At 42.3% G+C, this 22,542-nt stretch overlaps 1 protein-coding gene across 1 annotated transcript in view; it reads left to right on the top strand.

Moving 5' to 3' along the window:
• Positions 1-3,514: 3,514 nt before the first annotated feature.
• amacr (alpha-methylacyl-CoA racemase) overlaps positions 3,515-22,542 on the top strand; it is a 53,897-nt gene continuing 34,869 nt past the window's right edge. The window contains exons 1-3 of the mRNA XM_031802986.1: positions 3,515-3,730; positions 4,133-4,390; positions 6,897-7,040. Of these exons, the coding sequence (XP_031658846.1) occupies positions 4,144-4,390; positions 6,897-7,040 (391 nt within the window). The 5' untranslated portion in view covers positions 3,515-3,730; positions 4,133-4,143. The remainder of the gene's footprint in view (positions 3,731-4,132; positions 4,391-6,896; positions 7,041-22,542) is intronic.

Below are 22,542 nucleotides of genomic sequence, written 5' to 3'. Positions count from 1 at the left end.
CTTTCCCAACTGTATTTAATTTTTATTTATTTATTTATTTTGCTCCTTTGCACCCCATTATTTTTATTTCTACTTTGCACATTCTTCCATTGCAAAACTACCATTCCAGTATTTTACTTGCTATATTGTATTTACTTTGCCATCATGGCCTTTTTTGCCTTTACCTCCCTTCTCACCTCATTTGCTCACATTGTATATAGACTTGTTTATACTGCATTATTGACTGTATGTTTGTTTTTACTCCATGTGTAACTCTGTGTCGTTTTATCTGTCGAACTGCTTTGCTTTATCTTGGCCAGGTCGCAATTGTAAATGAGAACTTGTTCTCAACTTGCCTACCTGGTTAAATAAAGGTAAAATAAAATAAATAAAAAATTATCCCCAATCAGAGACAACGATAGACAGCTGAATCTGATTGGGAACCATACTCGGCCAACAAAGAAATATAAACATAGATTTCCCCCCCTAGTCACCCCCCCCCCCCCCCCAAGGTGCAGACTCCCGGCCGCAAACCTGAACCTATAGGGGAGGGTCCGGGTGGGCATCTACCCTCGGTGGCGGCTCCGGTTCGGGACGTAGCCCCCTCTCCCTAAGCTGATCCCTCCGCTACTGTGGAACTGGACTGTGGATCGTCACCGGAGGCTCTGAACTGGGAATCACTGCTGGAGGCTCCGGACTGCAGATCATCGCCGGAGGCTCCGGACTGGGAACCCCCACTGGAGGTTCCGGACTGCAGCTCATTGCTGAAGACTCCGGACTGCGGAACGTCGCTGGAGGCTCCGGACTGCGGACCATCGCTGGACGCTCCGGACTGGAGACCGTCGCTGGATGCTCCGGACTGGGGACCATCGCTGCAGGCTACGGACTGGGGACCGTCGCTGGAGGCTCCTTACCATGGATCATCAATACAGGCCCCGGGCCATGGATCATCACTGGTGGCTTCGTGCCATAGATTACCACTACAGGCTCCGGGCCATGGATCGTCACTGGAGGCTTCATGCCATGGATCCTCACTGGAGGCTCCGGGCCATGGATTATCACTGGAGGTTTCGTGCCATGGATCATCACTACAGGCTCCGGGCCATGGATCATCACTGGAGTCTTCGTACGTGGAGCCGGAACAGGTCTCACCGGACTGAGGAGACGTATTGGAAGCCTGGTGCGTGGAGCTGCCACAACGCGTCCTGGCTGTATACCCACTTTAGCTCAGTGAGTGTGGAGAGCTGGCACTGGACGCACTGGGCTATGAAGGCGCACTGGAGTCATAGTGCGTAGTGCCGGCACAGGATATACTGGGCCGTGGAGGTGCACTGGAGGTCTGGAGTGTAGAGCTGGCACAACGTGTCCTGGCTGAATCCCCCCTGTAGCACGGCAAGTGCGGGGAGCTGGCACAGGCCACACTGGGTTGGCGAGTGCTGGCGAACTGTGGGATACCGTGCATAGAGCTGGCGCAGGATATCCTGGGCCGAAGAGACGCACCGGAGGCCAGGAGTGCTGAGCCAGTGTAACGGATGTGAAACGGCTAGCTTGTCAGCGGTGGTGCGCGCTAAATAGCGTTTCAATCGGTGACGTCACTTGCTCTGAGACCTTGAAGTAGTGGTTCCCCTTGCTCTGCAAGGGCCGCGGCTTTTGTGGAGCGATTGGTAACGATGCTTCGTGGGTGACTGTTGTTGATGTGTGCAGAGGGTCACTGGTTCGCGCCCGGGTATGAGCGAGGGGACGGTCTAAAGTTATACTGTTACACCGGCACAATCCGTCCTGGCTAAATGCCCACTCTAGCACGGCAACTGCGGGTAGCTTGCACAGAGCGCACCGGGCTGTGGATGCACACTGAAGGCATGGTGCGCAGAACCGGATAACACGGTGCTTGACCGGTCACTCGCTCCCCACGGTAAGCACGGGGAGTTGGCTCAGGTCTGAACCCTGACTCCGCCAATCTCCCCGTATGCCCCACCCCAATTTTTTGGGGGGGCTGCCTCTCGTGCTTGCTTTGTTGGTTTAACTCCTCGTAACGTCGCCATTCCGCTTTCACTGCCTCCATCTGCTCCTTCGGATGGCGATACTCCCCGGCCCTTGTCCAGGATTTCCTTCCAGGTCCAGTCCTCCTGACCACGCTGCTTGGTCTGTTGGTGGTGAGATCTTCTGTAACGTCCGTCGTTAAATGAAGACCAAGGTGCAGCGTGGTAGGGGTACATTTTATTTAATTTTAAATTGTGCACAATCTAGGCAGAGATGGTAGGAGGACTCACAACTCATAAACACATCATATTTTGTCTATGTAGAGTAAGATGATGGCAAGGATCTTCAACTAGTAGGCATAAACCACCTGAACATTGATATTCATTCGATTATTCTTGAAGGCTGGGTGATTTTGAGAAAAAAGTATTGTTATAACAAGAACATTTTCAAACAGCAAGCACTTTGGAAACATTGATCAGGGGTGGCCAACCCTCCTGTAGAGCAAGCAAGATTTTCTTCCAGCCCTATTTCAAATGACAAAATCCTAAATGTTTTTGTCCTTACCTTGAAAGCAGTCCACTGCCATCAACCATTAATAGTCGTATTTCCTGTGCAGAGCCAGGTTTAGTACTAACACTACAGCTTTCACCTGAGAACTACTACTTCCAACCTTCCCACTGTTTCTTCCATTTGCCTGTCTCCCCATCTCATGTAATTACTGTCTGAATAAAGTGTCAAACCACCCCAAAAATATTAGCATACTTAAAATTTCATCCCCCAAAGTAACAAAGTTTTCACATTTTGAGTGTTGATTTATTGTTCAAAGCATGCTGAATACGCCTGACCTGTGTTTTGTATTTGTTTTATTTTCCACCCTGGTAATAGGCCTAAGCCATGTCAAAATACATAGAATGGCAGGAAATTTGCTTTAAAAAGTAACATTTTACTGGGGGAAGACCCCCAGATCCCCTGTCTAGGGGTTGTGCCAGGGGGAAATGAAATTCATAGAGCAACTCTCACTCCAAGCTTTCTTCAAAAGTTGTCAGCCCTGTCTCAATGGCAATGTCGGTGCTAAAATGTATCCACGATGAGTCCTCTATCTATCTCTATGACAATAGGCACAACTCTGATGTAGTTATTTATTTTTATTTTTAAGTTGCCGAAATGCCAATTTCGTCCACTTATATCAGTGGATTTGTAATAACCTAGTTATTACAAAACGTCTATTCGATCAAATAAGCCCCAAATAGCGATTGAGCAATAAAAAAATGTTGTTGACCAAATTCGACACTCATTGACCTCCATACAAAAACATATTTTCTTGGACAGATTTTTGGCGGAGTACAACCTCTCGCTTCGCCTCTTCCTCTTTGGATAAACAATACATTCTTGTGGATATTTTGTCCCAAATGTCAGCTGAAGGACAAACCGCACAGCATACCGGTAAAGTAAGTTCAAATGTAATTGTATTCAACGTTCTGGTTTGTAAGGAACATTTACACGATTTTGCAAGCATTCGTTTCATGTTGTATACCAATTAATTGTGTATTTACAGCTGGATTAATCAGACTATGGCCTCCGTTAGTACCTACAAAAAGACGCTGATGCAATGCCTTCTATTCTCCACAAATGACTGTCCAATACGAGTTCTCCACGCTTAGTGATCATTTAAAGACGTCAATTCCCATGCACCACCAGGAGTTGGACGTCACCAGGAAGTATCCGTAGTCAGAAATATTTGGTTGAGTTTTGTTGTTGTTGTCCAGCAAAGGTAGGTGTTTTTGAGTTTCTATGAAGTAGAGTTATGCCCAAACACTATAATTGAATACTTCAAACATTGACACATGTACTGCGTGTTCGCTATTTATCTACATAGCATGCCAAAAGAGAACTTAGCCTAGATAGTGAGGGAAGCAACCCTGCCAAGTGAACTATGACCCATATTCATTGTAAATTGCCCGCGGCAATCATTGAATAGATTTATATTGTACAAAACCCTTTATCAACCTATATTGACTGCACAGTAGCATGTAACAAAATGTAAATAATATATATAGTTAATAAAGGTGTTCAAATAATTTAATTGTTATGATAGGCTAACCGCACACTGTCACACTGAATAGCATGTTCATTACATCACATAAAATACATTAGAACACCCATCTTTCAACAGCGGTTCCATTCATGGCGCTTGCTGGTGTGCGTGTCATCGAACTTGCGGGCCTGGCCCCAGCGCCCTTTTGCGGCATGATTCTGGCTGACTTTGGCGCCAAGGTGATCCGAGTGGACCGGACCAAGGTTGCAATGGCAATGGACACGCAGGCTCGAGGCAAGCGCTCGGTGGCGATCAACCTGAAGAGCCCAGAGGGAGTAGCTGTGCTGAAAAGACTCTGCATTCAATCAGATGTCGTCCTTGAGCCCTTCCGCAAAGGTCAGATATGTTCATATTTGGCCATCTTTGAATATTTCAGTTATTGAATTGTGAAAATGCCCCCTTAAAGACTAGATATATGGGGTTATTGAATGCCACTTTATTCTATAGAAACATGGTCAGTTATTGACAGGTGATAAGAGATGAGTCAGGGTTAAAGGTATCAACCATTTACTAAATGAAGAGAGCAACATTACATGTCCACCACGGCCTGATTGGGAGTGGATGTACTATACAGTGTAAGAAAATGCATTTGTATGCACCAGCTGGTGTTGGCCAAGTCGTAAATAAGGAAAGGATTCCCATACACAGTTTGATTGTTCCCACATGTATTCTTCCCAGAACACACGTAAAAGTGAAATGTGTGATGGACTATAAGCCTTTTGACGCATTATTGGTTTATCCATAGACAGCAATGCGTAGACCAGTGCATTTTATTTTCAGCTCAGAAATCGAAATGGAATAATTTCATACTGGATTCGGAGGGACATCTTCCAAGTGTGCAGTGCACTTGGGATACATTCCAATGTATAGTATCAGAAATTGTACCATCAATTCATAAAAGGAGACTCCTCCTTGGTAATCAAGGGAACAATCTTAGCTCTTTATTTTCATGAAGATGCCTCCTTTAAAAAATAAAATAATCATAGTTGTCCAAAAACAAATGTAGTCCACTGTTTTCCCTATTAAATGGGTCGAAGCAGCCATTCCTAAACACTGTAGTTAAAACCAGAGTGAAATCAATTGCTCTCATCTGGTCTACTTCTGTGCTGGGTTACAATGTGAGTTTCTCCTCCTGTGGTGTAAAAAAGTCTAAGCTCTTTGCTCAGGTTAAATGCAGAAGACACATACAGGCCATGGGAGAACTGGGACATTTCCTGTTTCCAGGAATTGTGTACAGATTCTTGCGAAATGGGGCCGTGCATTATAATGCTGAACTATGACGTGATGGCGGCAGGTGAATGGCATTACAATGGGCCTCAGGATCTCGGCACAATATCTGTGCATTCAAATTGCCATTGATAAAATGCAATTGTGTTCGCTGTCCATAGCTTATGTCTGCCCATACCATAACCCCACCACCACCATGGGGCACCCTGTTCACAACATTGACCGCTCGCTCACACGACGCCATACTGTCATCTGTCATCTGCCCGGTACAGTTGAAGCTGGGATTCATCCGTGAAGAGCACACTTCTCCAGCGTACCAGTAGCCATCGAAGGTGAGCATTTACCCACTGAAGTCTGTTACGACGCCAAACTGCAGTTAGGTCAAGACCATGGTGAGGATGACAAGTATGCAGATGCGCTTGCCTGAGACGGCTTCATCAGCATTCCAGGTGGCTGGTCTTAGATGATCCCGCAGGTGAAGAAGCTGAATGTGGAGTGCCTGGGCTGGCGTGGTTACACATGGTCAGTGGTTCTGAGGCTGCTTGGACGTACTACGAAATTCTCTAAAACAACGTTGGTAGCGGAACATTTTCTGGCAACTGCTCTTCTGGACGTTCCTTCAGTCAGCATGCCAATTGCACGCTCCCTCAACTTGAGACATATCTGGCATTGTGTTTTGTGACAAAACTGTACATTTTTAGAGTGGTCTTCTATTGTCCCCAGCACAAGGTGCACCTATGTAATGATCATGCTGTTTAATCAACTTCTTGATATGCCACACCTGTCAGATGGATGGATTATCTTGGCAAAGGAGAAATGCGGGGATCTTTTATTTCAACTCATGAAACATGGGAACAACACTTTTTAATATTTTTGTTCAGTATATAATTGTAATTTTGTCAGGCTTGCCTTTCCAAATAAAATTGAATGTTTTTTGCTCATATAATTAAAAAAACACCTTGCTTAGTGTCTGATAGCCTAAAACATCCTAATAAAGGACCTTTTTGGGGAGTTTTCCCAGATTTAAAGGCTTTAATTGTGTGAAGAAGTTCCTCTAATTTGTCCTTCACATTAGTCTTTCTGTACAGCTGTTAATTTTACACTTTTAACAGAACAAATATTCAGTTTGTGGAGATGGGAGGAGCCTGAAAGGAGAACAACATATGCTTAAAGTACTTTGCTTCCTCTTTCAAAATATAGTTTGGTGATTCATTTGTAACAAGTTTCTGTAAATAATTTTTGGTAGTATTTCTGTTGAATGTGAGCTGTACTTACTTTCCCACTTCCATCAATTCAGCTGGTGGCTGTATTGAAAGGACATTTTTCCCAGGGTTTGCACTGGTTGGTGTGAGATGGTCTATAGAAAGAAATAGACTGTGCCAGACAGTGTCCCTGGACCAACCTCAACTACATGACTCAGACTTTAGTGGTTTGCAAGAAGCTTCAGGCTTTATTTGCTTTGTGGTGCATTGTCTTCTGTTTCTGTGGATGTGGTTTAAGTGTTTGGTGTTGAATAAGCTGTGCCTGGCTAATGGTACACTTTGTTACGCCTCTGTACTTTTATTCCTAATTTGAAGGTATATAAAGTCTGTTCCTCTCCTTTAACTGTGTGTAGGAGTTATGGAGAAGCTGGGCCTGGGTCCAGAGGAGCTACTGAAGGAGAACCCTCGTCTGATCTACGCACGCCTCACTGGCTACGGCCAGAGTGGAGCCTATGCCAAGGCTGCTGGTCACGACATCAACTACCTCGCCATGTCAGGTAGAAACAACTTGACATTACGTCCATCCGGGACATAAGATGTGGAACAGCTTCAGTTGAATATCAGATCTAGAAATACACACTATTCAATGGCATATTAGTTAGGACTGATAGCACTACAATTACTGAATGGTCTCTATGGCAACCATCTCTGTGGCTGCACGAGTAGAGTGCCATTTTTGCATCCCTTTTGATATTGTAAATATAAATTGTGCACCCCTATTGCTTTTTAAAAAGCAATGTTCTATTACATGAAGTTCCCTTTAACCTCTCTGGGATTTGTGGGACAACCAGTGAAATTGCAGGGCGCCAAGTTCAAACAACAGAAATCTCATCATTAAAATTCTTCAAACACACAAGTATTATACACCATTTTAAAGATAAACCTCTTGTTAATCCAACCACCGTGTCCAATTTCAAAGGCTTTACGGCGAAAGCACACCATGCGATTGTTAGGACAGCGCCTAGCCACAAAAAAATACATTTTCCAGCCAAGGAGATGGCTCACAAAAGTCATAAATAGCGATGAAATTAATGGTGGCACTCCCAGGTCTACATGTTACACAATCAATGTTCGTTTTGTTCAATGAAGTCCCTCTTTATGTCCAAAAACCTCAGTTTAAATTGGCGCGTTATGTTCAGTAATGCATTGTCTCAAATAACATCCGGCCATTTGAAATTGCAGAGAGCCAAATCAAATTACAGAAATACTTATCATAAATATTGAAAGATACAAGTGTTATGCTTAGGATTGTGTGTCAGATTTCAAAAAAGCTTTACCACGAAAGCAAACCATACTACACTGCTCAAAAAAATAAAGGGAACACTAAAATAACACATCCTAGATCTGAATGAAATATTCTTATTAAATACTTTTTTCTTCACATAGTTGAATGTGCTGACAACAAAATCACACAAATTATCAATGGAAATCAAATTTATCAACCCATGGAGGTCTGGATTTGGAAAAAAAAGTAGAAAACCACACTACAGGCTGATCCAACTTTGATGTACTGTCCTTAAAACAAGTCAAAATGAGGCTCAGTAGTGTGTGTGTGGCCTCCACGTGCCTGTATGACCTCTCTACAACACCTGGGCATGCTCCTGATGAGGTGGCAGATGGTCTCCTGAGGGATCTCCTCCCAGACCTGGACTAAAGCATCTGCCAACTCCTGGACAGCCTGTGGTGCGAGACATGATGTCCCAGACATGATGTCCCAGATGTGCTCAATTGGATTCAGGTCTGGGGAACGGGCGGGCCAGTCCATAGCATCAATGCCTTCCTTTTGCAGGAACTGCTGACACACCCCAGCCACATGAGGTCTAGCATTGTCTTGCATTAGGAGGAACCCAGGGCCAACCGCACCAGCATATGGTCTCACAAGGGGTCTGAGGATCTCATCTCGGTACCTAATGGCAGTCAGGCTACCTCTGGCGAGCACATGGAGGGCTTTGCGGCCCCCCAAAGAAATGCCACACCATGACTGACCCACCGTCAAACCGGTCATGCTGGAGGATGTTGCAGGCAGCAGAACGTTCTCCACGGCGTCTCCAGACTCTGTCACGTCTGTCACGTGCTCAGTGTGAACCTGCTTTCATCTGTGAAGAGCACAGGGCGCCAGTGGCGAATTTGCCAATCTTGGTGTTCTCTGGCAAATGCCAAACGTCCTGCACGGTGTTGGGCTGTAAGCACAACCCCCACCTGTGGACGTCGGGCCCTCATACCACCCTCATGGAGTCTGTTTCTGACCGTTTGATCAAACACATGCACATTTGTGGCCTGCTGGAGGTCATTTTGCAGGGCTCTGGCAGTGCTCCTCCTTGCACAAAGGTGGAGGTAGCGGTCCTGATGCTGGGTTGTTGCTGGGTTGCTCCTAGGGCCTCCTCCACGTCTCCTGATGTACTGGCCTGTCTCCTGGTAGCGCCTCCATGCTCTGGACACTATACTGACAGACACAGCAAACCTTCTTGCCACAGCTCACATTGATGTGCCATCCTGGATGAGCTGCACTACCTGAGCCACTTGTGTTGGATGTAGACTCCGTCTCATGCTACCACTAGAGTGAAAGCATCGGCAGCATTCAAAAGTGACCAAAACATCAGCCAGGAAGCATAGGAACTGAGAAGTGGTCTGTGGTTATCAACTGCAGAACCACTCCTTTATTGGGGGTGTCTTGCTAATTGCCTATTTCCACCTGTTGTCTATTCCATTTGTACAACAGCATGTGAAATGTATTGTTAATCAGTGTTGCTTCCTAAGTGGACAGTTTGATTTCACAGAAGTGTGATTGACTTGGAGTTACATTGTGTTGTGTTTATTGTAAAGTGTTCCCTTTATTTTTTTGAGCAGTGTATTATCTGAGGATAGCAGCCCATCAAACAAACACAGACAATCATATTTCATCCCGCCAGGCGCGACACAAAACTCAGAAATAATGATATAATTCATGCCTTACCTTTTGAAGATCTTCTTTTGTTGGCACTCCAATATGTCCCATATTGGTCCTTTTTGTTTGATTAATTCCATCGTTATATCTCCAAAATGTCAATTTATTTGGCGCGTTTGATCCAGAAAAACACCGGTTCCAACTTGCGCAACATAACTACAAAATATCTAATAAGTTACCTGTAATCTTTGTCCAAACATTTCAAACAACTTTAGATATTTTTTTACGTAAATAATCAATCAAATTTAAGACGGGATAAACTGCGTTCAATAGCGGATAAAAACAGTGGAGCGAGCTTTCAGATCATGCGCCCCAACCACAACAGTATACTTCACTCGACCCTCGTTCTGAACGGCCTGACTTCTTCACTTCTCAAAGGAAAATCATCAACCAATTTCTGAAGACTGTTGACATCCAGTGGAAGCGATAGGAACTGCAAGCAAGTGCTTCAAAATCTAGACTCCCATTGAAAACCTATTGGAAGAGTGACCTAAAAGAAAAAAAAATCCTGGCAGGTTTATCCTCGGGGTTTCGCCTGCCAAATAAGTTATGTTATACTCCGACATCATTCAAACAGTTTTAGAAACTTCAGTGTTTTCTATCCAAATCTACTAATAATATGCATATCCTAGCTTCTGGGCCTGAGTAGCAGGCAGTTTACTTTGGGCACGCTTTTCATCCGGGTGTGAAAATACCATCCCCTAGCCTAGAGAGGTTAACTTAACCCTTAGCCAACAATTGTCACGCTCCTGCAGAAATCCAATTAACATAATAAAAAAAATCCCCACCAGTCTAAGATAAAAACATTTTTTTTTGCATGGGCTGCATCTCAATCCGCCGATATCGCCCTTCTGCATCTGTAGTGAAAAGTGGCAAAGCTAGAGGAGTGCTTGTCTGACCATGAGACATCTCAAATCGGTCTTCTCATGAAAATGTCTGAACGGTTTGGCCTATTATCACCACTCTATTGAAAGATGATACTCTCTCGAACACTGGTGTTTTGCTCTAGGACGCCTCACAAGATACGTCTGAAGTTCCCCGGTATCAAAATGAATGGAATGGAAGTACAGTACCAGTAAAAATGTGGACATCTACTCATTTAAAGGGTTTTCTTTATTCTATTTTTATGGAATCATGTAGTAACCAAAAAAGTGTTAAACAAATCAAAATATACAGAGGGGCAAAAAAGTATTTTGTCAGCCACCAATTGTGCAAGTTCTCCCACTTAAAAAGATGAGAGATGTAATTTTCATCATAGGTACACTTCAACTATGACAGACAAAATGAGAAAAAAAATCCAGAAAATCACATTGTAGGATTTTTTAAATTTTTTTTTTTTGCAAATTATGGTGGAAAATAAGTATTTGGTCACCTACAAACAAGCAAGATTTTTGGCTCTCACAGACCTGTAACTTCTTCTTTAAGAGGCTCCTCTGTCCTCCACTCATTACCTGTATTATTGGCACCTGTTTGAACTTATCAGTGTAAAAGACACCTGTCCACAACCTCAAACGGTCACACTCCAAACTCCACTATGGCCAAGACCAAAGAGCTGTCAAAGGACACCAGAAACAAAATTGTAGACCTGCACCAGGCTGGGAAGACTGAATCTGCAATAGGTAAGCAGCTTGGTTTGAAGAAATCAACTGTGGGAGCAATTATTAGGAAATGGAAGACATACAAGACCACTGATAATCTCCCTCGATCTGGGATTTCACCCCGTGGGGTCAAAAACGGTGAGAACGGTGAGCAAAAATCCCAGAACCACACGAGGGGACCTTGTGAATGACCTGCAGAGAGCTGGGACCAAAGTAACAAAGCCTACCATCAGTAACACACTACACCGCCAGAGACTCAAATCCTACAGTGCCAGACGTGTCCCCCTGCTTAAGCCAGTACATGTCCAGGCCCATCTGAAGTTTGCTAGAGAGCATTTGGATGATCCAGAAGAAGATTGGGAGAATGTCATATGGTCAGATGAAACCAAAATTTAACTTTTTGGTAAATTCAACTCGTCGTGTTTGGAGGACAAAGAATGCTGAGTTGCATCCAAAGAACACCATACCTACTGTGAAGCATGGGGGTGGAAACATCATGCTTTGGGGCTGTTTTTCTGCAAAAGGACCAGGACGACTGATCCGCGTAAAGGAAAGAATGAATGGGGCCATGTATCGTGAGATTTTGAGTGAAAACCTCCTTCCATCAGCAAGGGCATTGAAGATGAAACGTGGCTGGGTTTTTCAGCATGACAATGATCCCAGACACACCGCCCGGGCAACGAAGGAGTGGCTTTGTAAGAAACATTTCAAGGTCCTGGAGTGGTCTAGCCAGTCTCCAGATCTCAACCCCATAGAAAATCTTTGGAGGGAGTTGAAAGTCCATGTTGCCCAGCAACAGCCCCAAAACATCACTGCTCTAGAGGAGATCTGCATGGAGGAATGGGCCAAAATACCAGCAACAGTGTGTGAAAACCTTGTGAAGACTTACAGAAAACGTTTGACCTCTGTCATTGCCAACAAAGGGTATATTTCAAAGTATTGAGAAACTTTTGTTATTGACCAAATACTTATTTTCCACCATAATTTGCAAAAATTCATAAATCCTACAATGTGATTTTCTGGATTTTTTTTTCTTCTCCCCCCTCATTTTGTCTGTCATAGTTGAAGTGTAACTATGATGAAAATTACAGGCCTCTCATTTTAAGTGGGAGAACATGCACAATTGGTGGCTGCCTAAATACTTTTTTGCCCCACTGTATTTCAGATTCTTCAAAGTAGCCACCCTTTGCCTTGATGTCAGCTTTGCACACTCTTGGCATTCTCTCAACCAGCTTCACCTGGAATGCTTTTCCAACAGTCTTGAACGAGTTCCCACATATGCTGAGCACTTGGCTGCCTTTCCTTCACTCTGCGGTCCAACTCGTCCCAAACCATCTCAATTGGATTGAGGTCGGGTGATTGTGGAGGCCAGGTCGTCTGATGCAGCACTCCATCACTCTCCTTCTTGGTCAAATAGCACTTACATAGCCTGGAGGTGTGTTGAAAAACTAATTATAATCCTACTAAGCTCAAACAAAATGGGATGGTTTATTGCTACAGAATGCTGTTGTAGCCATGCTGGTTAAGTGTGCCTTGAATTCTAAATATGTCACCAGCAAAGCACCATCACACCGCCTCCTCCATGCTTCACGGTGGGAACCACACATGCTGAGATCGTCCGTTCACCTACTCTGTATCTCACAAAGACACATGGTTGGAACCAAAAATCTCAAATTTGGACTCATCAGACCAAAGGACAGTTTTCCACTGGTCTAATGTCGATTTGCTTTGGCCAAGAAACACAAGCAAGTCTCTTCTTATTATTGGTGTCCTTTAGTAGTGGTTTCCTTGCAGCAATTTTACCATGACGGCTTGATTCACGCAGTCTCCTCTGAACAGTTTATATGTCTGTTACTTGAACTCTGTGAAGAATTTATTTGGGCTGCAGTCTGATGTGCAGTTAATTATAGATTTCTGAGGCTGGTAACTCTAATGAACTTTTCCTCTGCAGCAGAGAACTCTGGGTTTTCCTACCCTGTGGCAGTCCTTATGAGAGCAAGTTTCATCATAGCTCTTTTTACGACTGCACTTGAAGAAACTTTCAAAGATCTTGAAAATGTTCCGGATTGACTGACCTTCATGTCTTAAAAGTAATGATGGACTGTCGTTACTCTGCTTATTTGAGCTTTTCTTGCCATAAAATGGACTTGGTCTTTTAGCAAATAGGGCTATATTCTGGATACCACCCCTACCTTGTCACAACACAACTGATGGGCTCAAACTCATTAAGAAGAAAATAAATTCCACATTCACTTTTAACCAGGGACACCTGTTAATTGAAATGCATTCCAGGTGACTATCTCATGAAGCTGGTTGAGAGAATGCCAACAGTGTGCAAAGCTGTCATCAAGGCTACTTTTAAATAATCTCAAATATAAAATATATTTAGATTTGTTGAACAATATTTTGGTTACTACATAATTCCATATGTTATTTCATAGTTTTGATTATTCTACAATGTAGAAAATAGTATAAAAAAATAATGGAATGAATAAGTGTCCACAGCTTTTTGACTGGTACTGCACAGTGGCAAGAAAAAGTATGTGAACCCTTTGGAATTACCTGGATTTCTGCATAAATTGGTCATGAAATTTGATTTCATCTAAGTCACAAAAATAGAAACGCATTGTGCTTACAATAATTTGTGTGTTATTAGTTTATTTTTCTTGTCTGTATTGAATACATCATTTTAAACATTCACAGTGTAGGTTGGAAAAAGTATGTGAACCCCTAGGTTAATGACTTTTCCAAAAGCTAATTGGAGTCAGCTAACCTGGAGTCCAATCAATGAGATGAGAATAGAGATGTTGGTTAGAGCTGCCTTGCCCTATTTAAAAATGTTTTTAAAAAAACACTCTAAATTTGAGTTTGCTATTCACGAGAAGCATTGCCTGATGTGAACCATGCTTCGAACAAAAGATCTCAGAAGACCAAAGATTAAGAATTGTTGACTTGCATAAAGCTGGAAAGGATTACAGAGTATCTCTATAGTATCTATGCAGACCAAAGGAGCCACTAGGTTTTATTCCTGTCAATGTCCGTCCATGCAGTAGGGCTATATGAGTCCAAAAAGATGGACATCATCACCAAGATGTGTCCTTTGATGCTTGCAAATCAAAGGCAGCTCTGTAATGCCTTGGCTGTGAACAGCATTGCTGAGGATGAGGAGTGATATGGAAGAGCACTGAAGTTTTAAAAATGAAACTTAAATAAAAATGTTACTTAACTATTCAGCATTTTATCAATTGTAGGTAAATGTAATTTGTGTCCTCGTGCATATATATATATATATATGTATATGTGTGTGTGTGTGTGTGTGTAAATGCTGTATGCTTTAAAATTACTTCTTAAAGCTGTTATTTATTCAATTGTCTGTAAGTGTCTTTAAAACAGTCTATACAAATAATTGAATTTGCAATATGTTCAATTTTTATAATTAGTATTACCCTATGTTCCAATACATCATTATATATTACAAGATAGGTCCTCATTTTATGTACTTCAAACAATTGCTGTGCTGCTTTTCACATTTATTCTTATAACAAGACATGGGCTAGTTATAAAACACAGTATGTAATGTGACTGACGCAGAACCTACGTCTCCATGTAAATGCAAATGGTATCTTAGTGGAAGACACACAGGATTCAGTTTCAACTCTGTTTACACTGCCAGTAATAACACTGTTATTAATAGCATACATGAGAATTATAGTAAACTAACAAATGAAAATGGCAGATACTGCTCTTTGGTATTACCCTACATCATGCCAAGGAAGAAGGCAGTAACTGTTGTTTAAGGGTCAAAGGTCATGTCAGGGTCAACATGAGTAAAACCTTAACCCATCGTAATACAGCAGATCACTACCTCATTTGCACACACTGTATATAGACATTTTCTCTATGTTATTGACTGTTTGTTTATTCCATGTGTAACTCTTTGTCGCACTGCTTTGCTTTATCTTGGCCAGGTCGCAGTTGTAAATGAGAACTTGTTCTCAACCAGCCTACCTGGTTAAATAAAGGTGAAATAAAAAAGATCTCCAATGATCTCCCTAGAATTCATTTGGCTGGACAATTAAAAAAAACAACTTTAAAACCTTTTTCTCAGTTCCACCCTATGAGCACTTACTGCCTTTTTGCTTGGTAGGGCAGTAATTGAACTCAAGCTAATTCAAACTTATTTGTATAAACCCTTTAGAACCCCTACAGCCATCAATGGCCTTTCTTTATATTACTATAGCGATCGCGAATGGCATTGTTTTCCTTACAATCTGTGTCTATCGCAACATTAACTTTCTAGCAACCTGTTTTCGTATTTGCGTGACTGTCATCAACCGGAAATGTAACTTTAAAAAATAATTTAAAAAAACTAAAAATGACGGCGCAAACGCGGCCACGACTTTTCACTGTGAATGGGGTTGTATCTGGTAATACGGATTCGAACATGTCCTTGCACTTTTAAACCGATGTCGAGGTGAGTGAAATAAGTAAACAGCAGATATGTTTGGTGTTTTGATGCTGTGAAATTTGGGGAATAGCTCTCAGATTAGCAAATCCTGTCATGATGACTTGGCTGGTACAGGCGAACACAGCCGTGGAGCAGGAGCTCGAATGATTGCTCTCTGTCTCGTGGAAATAGTTGCACTGTTTAGCTGTGTATATAGTCCGCTAACTAGTTGGTTGTTTTATCTTGTTTCTACCGATGTAATTAATATGGAAACGGCCCTATCTGCTTGCTAGCTAGTCTGTCAGCCACAAAGTTTGTGTGGTTTTTAAATTTGGGCTGCGCTTGCGATGCGTCAACCTCACCTGTCACTTTCACAAGCAAGCCATACAGACAACCAGCTAACTAGCCACAGAAATGGAGATTCAAGTAATTTGGGTTTTTCTTTTGGGCTTATGTCATGATTTGTCATGTTTACTATAGGCACAGATATTCATAGGCTATACATTGCCTTGTTTTCCTATTATTTTACAGTTTAGCTGTCATGTTACTTAGGGTAGATGCCCGCGCAGTGGAGGTCATATGATATTGAGTTGTGGTGATGTTTGTTTACATAGCCAGCTAACAAGGTACTTGTTTTGTCCTGTTTCTACCGACGCAATTCATTTGGAAACTGTCCCAGCTTCGTAACTAATCAGCTAACATTGGAGAATTCTGTAGTTTAGTATGTCAGGCAAGAAAATGAGATTTGGAGACCGTTGTGCTTCGCTTGCGACACTGTCATTTGATCGTCTCCCAAAGACAACTAGTTAACTATGCCTCTTCAAAATAGATTAATTATATTAAACCTGCACATAGTGTCAACTTTAATCTTTTACTTTTGTTAGATTCTGGGTTAAACTTGGAACATTTATTATACTCAAGTATCGTATCTAAGGAGTGATAGACTGGTTTTTACATCAGAAGTTAATGGTTCTGTAGGAGCCAGATGGCTTTGGAATGTGTTGGGTGCCTGGGAGGAAGTCACAGGATTGCTACAGGGGATACGGATGGACATCTGTGGATTAGGCAAATCAGGGGTTGAGGTGAGGTCAGATCCCCATAAGGGAGAAATTATGGTTTATTACCCTATTACTTCATCTTCCTGTCAAACCATAAAAGATGTAAGGATTGGAGAGAAGGTGGAGTGCCTAAATTGGAGTGTATACAGTTGAAGACGGAAGTTTACATACTTAGGCTGGAGTCGTTAACTCGGTTTTTCAACCACTCCACACATTTCTTGTTAACAAACTATCGTTTTGGCAAGTCGGTTAGGACATCTACTTTGTGCATAACACAAGTAATTTTTCCAACAATTGTTTACAGACAGATTATTTTGCTTATGATTCACTGTATCAAAATTCCAGTGGGTCAAAAGTTTACATACACTAAGTTGACTGCCTTTAAACAGCTTGGAAAATTCCAGAAAATTATGTCAAGGCTTTAGAAGCTTCTGATAGGCTAATTGACATCATTTGAGTCAATTGGAGGTGTACCTGTGGATCTATTTCAAGGCTTACCTTCAAACTCAGTGCCTCTTTGCTTGACATCATGGGGAAATCAGCCAAGACCTTAGAAAGAAAATTGTAGACCTCCACAAGTCTGGTTCATCCTTGGTAGCAATTTCCAAATGCCTGCAGGTACCATGTTCATCTGTGCAAACAATAGTACACAAGTATAAACACCATGGGACCATGCAGCCATCATACCGCTCAGGAAGGAGACGCGTTCTGTCTCCTAGAGATGAACGTACTTTGGTGCGAAAAGTGCAAATCAATCCCAGAACAACAGCAAAGGATCTTGTGAAGACGCCGGAGGAAACGGGTACAAAAGTATCTATATCCACAGTAAAATGAGTCCAACATCAACATAACCTGAAAGGCCGCTCAGCAAGGAAGAAGCCACGGTTCCAAAACCGCCATTAAAAAAAGCCAGACTGCGGTTTGCAACTGCACATTGTACTTTTTGGAGAAATGTCCTCTGGTCTGATGAAACAGAAATGGAAATGTTTGGCCATAATGACCATCGTTATGTTTGGAGGAAAAGGGGGAGGCTTTTTCCCAACTGTGAAGCACGGGGGTGGCAACATCATGTTGTGGGGGTGCTTTTCTGCAGGAAGGACTGGTGAATTTCACAAAATAGATGGCATCATGAGTTAGGAAAATTATGTGGATATATTGAAGCAACATCTCAAGACATCAGTCAGGATGGGTCTTCCAAATGGACAATGACCCCAAGCATACTTCCAAAGTTGTAGCAAAATGGCTTAAGTCAAGGCATTGGAGTGGCCATCACAAAGCCCTGACCTCAATCCTATAGATTGTGGGCAGAACTGAAAAAGTGTGTGTGAGCAAGGATGCCTACAAACCTGACTCTGTTACACCAGCTCTGTCTGGAGGAATGGAACTAAATTCACCCAACTTATTGTGGGAAGCTTGTGAAAGGCTACCCGAAACATTTGACCCAAGTTAAAGAATTTAAAGGCAATTCTACCAAATACTAATTGAGTGTATGTGAACTTCTGACCCACTGGGAATGTGATGAAATAAATAAAACCTGAAATAAATCACTCTACTACTATTGATATTTCACATTCTTAAAATAAAGTGGCGATCCTAACTTACTGAAGACAGGGAATTTTTACTAGGATTACATGTCAGGAATTGTGAAATTGAGTATAAATGTATTTGGCTAAGGTGTATGTAAACTTCTGACTTCAACTGTACTTTTTAATATGGGGCTATGACAGTCAATTGCAAATTAGTCTGACAATTTATCTCAGCACCACTAATGAGATGGGTATGCTTGATGCATCTCAAAGTCAGGCGATGTGGTTGACCTAATCTCTCCTGTCACATCCAACCTGAATCGGTATTTGTTTTTAATGCAGACGAGAGAACTGAATCCGCGTGCCATGAGTTTAAATGCAGAGGCCTGCCCACTGTTCCGTGATAGATGGAGCCCCATCTGTGAAATAGCCCACAATTTGATCCTATGGAATCTGTTTTTCGTCAATATCGCCACGCAGCACACTGAACATCCCCTGTGCCGTTTCATGCTTGGGATTCGTGAGACAGAACAATATGTCCTCGTGAATAGCATCCCTCGACATGTACTGTAGCGAACAAAAGTCAATGCATCTCGGTTTCCACATCTAACGTCCATTTGGAAAGATTAAGGTGGGATGTTTTTGAATCGTTCAGAGTTTCCTCTTGATTGCTAGCTATAGCATCAATTCTTAGTTTCACAGTGTTATCTGACAAAGGTATTGATGTGTGTCTGTGCTTCTGCCTCCCCACACATTGTTTTCACCATTTTTCCCTGGCTCCCGAGTGTTGCAGCAGTCTAAGGCACTGCATCTCAGTGCAAGATGCGTTACTATAGTACCTTGTTCGTATCCAGGCTGTATCACATCCAGCTGTGATTGGGAGTCCCCTAGGACGCCGCACAATTGGCACAGCATCGTCCAGATTTGGCCGGAGTAGGCCGTCATTGTAAATAAGAATTTGTTCTTAACTGACTTGCCTAGTTAAATAAAATAAAAAAAGATTATTTGTGGCCGGTAATATAAGTCTCTAATAGTATGTGGTTTCATAGCAGGCTTAGCCATTCACTGTGGGAATGATTAAATTGCAACGGTCAAGTATGGCCTTTTCCCATGATTTAAGTAATGTGGTTGATGTGAACTTTTTAGATTTAAATAATTTTCCTTAAGGTTAACCATATTACAATGATTTTGAGACCAGTTTTTTTAAAATGCTAATTTAAAAAAATAACATTTTCTAAGTTTTGGAAATTCTCCAGCGACCTCATTTTCATATCAGTTGACCCCACATGGGGTCGAAACCCCACGTTTGGGAACCGCTGCCCTAAAAGGTGATTATTTGGAAGAGAGCATGTGTATGCTCTCTTCCAAGGAAGAAGGAAGAGCGAGACGTGTGAGAAGGCGAGATGATGTTCTAGATCACAACTGTAGCCTATTTGTTGCTCCACTCCTCTCTCTCTCTCTGTTAGTCTGTTCCTCTCGGTCAGTGAAAACGAGGGAAGTGATGTGGGGAGTTGGGGATCAACAGCAGAAAGCAGGGAGGAAGAGGAATTAGAGATGAAGAGGAACATGGAGAGAAACGATGGCTTTACAGTGGTGTTGGACTGATCATGTTCATACCTGCTACAAAAGGACTAAATTAGGAAAACACTGTTGGCAGCAGTTTCCAATATACAGCAGATAGTTTCTACTTCAATGCAACTCAAACATGAACGCAATGGATATCCCAGTGGCACATCTAATCCCTGATTGTCTGCGAGTGGATTACAAACCCAAATGTGTAGAACGCGGGGGAATCAGACAGACCTAAAAAAATATGTAAGAACTAACTTCCCTTACCCACCACCTTACTGATCAACGCCCAGTCAGCGAGGGTAAAAGCCAATGAGCTGTCAGCGAATCTGCGCTTCCAACATGAATAGTGGGAGGCCTGTTTGCTGCCGTTTACTGAGACTTGGCTGGATGACAGAGTCCCGGACAGAGAAGTCGGCCGGCTTCACACTGGTCAGAGCGGACTGTGATCTGAGAAACATCACGGCGGTGGCATCTGCCTGCTTGTCAGGGACCAGTGGTGTAGATCGATCCTGGTAATTGAGCGACTCGGTACCCCCGACATTGTACTATGTACATTCAACCGACAACAAATACAGCAAAGGCATCAGATTATTTATCTGTCACAGAAACTGGAATCCATCTCCCCAACACACCCAAAATACATTTTAGGGGATTTTAACAACTGCACTTTGCACAAGGTCCTACGAACGTACCAACAGTATGTGAAATGTCACACCAGGAAAAATAAGACTCGGAATTTGTGCTATGGGACAATACCAAATGCTTTCTCTGCTACCACCAGACCTACACTGGGGACATCAGACCACAATGTTGTCTACCTTCGGCCAACCGACTGTTGGCTCCTGGAGAGGGAGAAACCTACAGTTAAAACTGTCCTCATCTGGAACGACAATAGTATCACTCGTCTCCAAGGGTGTTTTGAATGTACTATGTGAGAGGTATGAGGACAGCAGCTCTGATCTTAACAAACTCACATGTTTTTTCAGACTATGTAAACTTCTGTGTTGAGTCAATTGTGCCTACTAAAACCTGTAAAATTGAGAGTATTAACTTTTTGTATTGCTTGTTGGTTTGGCAATGCCACTGTCAGCCAGAAAAATATGTGGAGAAGGATTATCACCACAGCAGCTTGGATGAGATCTGTAAGGTCAGGCCCTCAGCAAGGCTCACAATTATTTAGACCCAAGCCATCCCCTGTACCTGAACTTTGAACTACTCCCCTCTGGGTGCAGGTGTAGGGCACCCCCGGAAGGAAAAACGGAACTAGACAATAATTTGTGCCAGGTGTGATATCCCTCCTAAACAGCTTGGGCTAATGCTCCTATTGACCCAGTAAGGGCAGCAGGCTAGTCTCTTATTTAGTGGTATGTTATGAATGTTGTATTGTAAATTTGTTTTCTACTGTATTAAATTCTACTTCAAGTGTACATGATACTGCAACAATTTCCCCATGGGGAGGGACAATAGTAATTAAGTTTGCATTTTTACATTAATACAAAGTAAACATCTTTGTTGATACAATAGCCTACTTTTTTTGAATCTTTCTCAATCTAATACTTATTGCATTTACTGAATTATTGTCAAAGTACTATTTTTTTTTTCATTTTTGTGCTACTTTGTAGGGTGGAGCCGTGCTTCAAGAAGTTTCATGATATGTTGTAGGCCAAATACAAACACTGACATGAATTTGTCCTACAAATCTTATAGGGAAATTGGGTTTTGCAATACTTTGAGTATTGTCCTCTGGTCACATTTATGATTATTTAAAAATATATATTGTGGCAGACCAGGGGGTTTGGTCAAGATGTTTATACAGATCAGACACGGACAGAGTATGATTAGCTCGGTTTCAAGGGTGTTTATTGAATAAGAAATCAAAAGAAAAGGATAGGTCTCCCCCATGAGACCCTCTCCGGGATACCGTCTTCTGGGCTCCGGGTCTTGCTGTATCCTGTCGGGCACACAAACTCAACTCCCTCGTCTTAGCTCGGGCACAGTCTCCAACTACACAGAAGTCACCTTACTTCTCCCAGTCCTCCTCTGTGTGCTGCCCTTCTGGCACCTTTTTATGGGGCTTGTACAGCTGGTGAGCAATTAGCCCTTCGAGGCCTGGCACGTCCAGCCACACAATATATATATATATATATATATATATATGTGTGTGTGTGTGTGTGTGTGTGTGTGTGTGTGTGTGTGTAGATAATATTTAAGTATAATATAATTATACTTTTTGAATTAGTAATTTTGTCAAATTTACTACAATGTAAAATCTCGTTTTTTTGTGTTAACTGTTTTTGATAGTGTTTTTACACAATGGAAGACTAAATTAGTGTAATTCCTATTGACATGAATGTGGTGTCATGTTTACATTTGTTGTTATTTAGCCTACACTCTTATCCAGAGCGACTTACAGTAGTTTTTCATACTTTTTTTCATACTGGTCCTTCGGGGGAATCAAACCCACAACCCTGGTGTTGCAAGTGCCATGCTCTACCAACTGAACTACATGGGACACTATATTAAAGAAAAGGTTGTGCTCTTTTAAAACTAAGTTAGCTCAAAAACAAAGATGACAAGTTATGTCTGTTTTGAAATGTGTGAGAAAATTACCTCCATGTTGAAAATTCTCAGTAATCTACAGCAGAATTCTATTTAAGTGAAAATTCCAGAGAAGCCGGTGTTTGGAGAATATATTGGCACAGGTGTTGTTAGCCCCGATGCGAAGTCGAGGGCCGGCAAACCGTAGCAATACCTGCTTCGAGGGCTTTATCACTTTTATACAACGGGTTACTAACATATTCAAATAATGATTGTTTTTATGAATTTATTCATACTATTTCATCCTTCCACAAGA

The sequence above is a fragment of the Oncorhynchus kisutch genome, linkage group LG23 (assembly GCF_002021735.2).
Source record: "Oncorhynchus kisutch isolate 150728-3 linkage group LG23, Okis_V2, whole genome shotgun sequence".
In the NCBI taxonomy this organism is placed as follows: Eukaryota; Metazoa; Chordata; class Actinopteri; order Salmoniformes; family Salmonidae; genus Oncorhynchus; species Oncorhynchus kisutch.
This window is presented reverse-complemented; position numbering and strand designations above follow the sequence as displayed.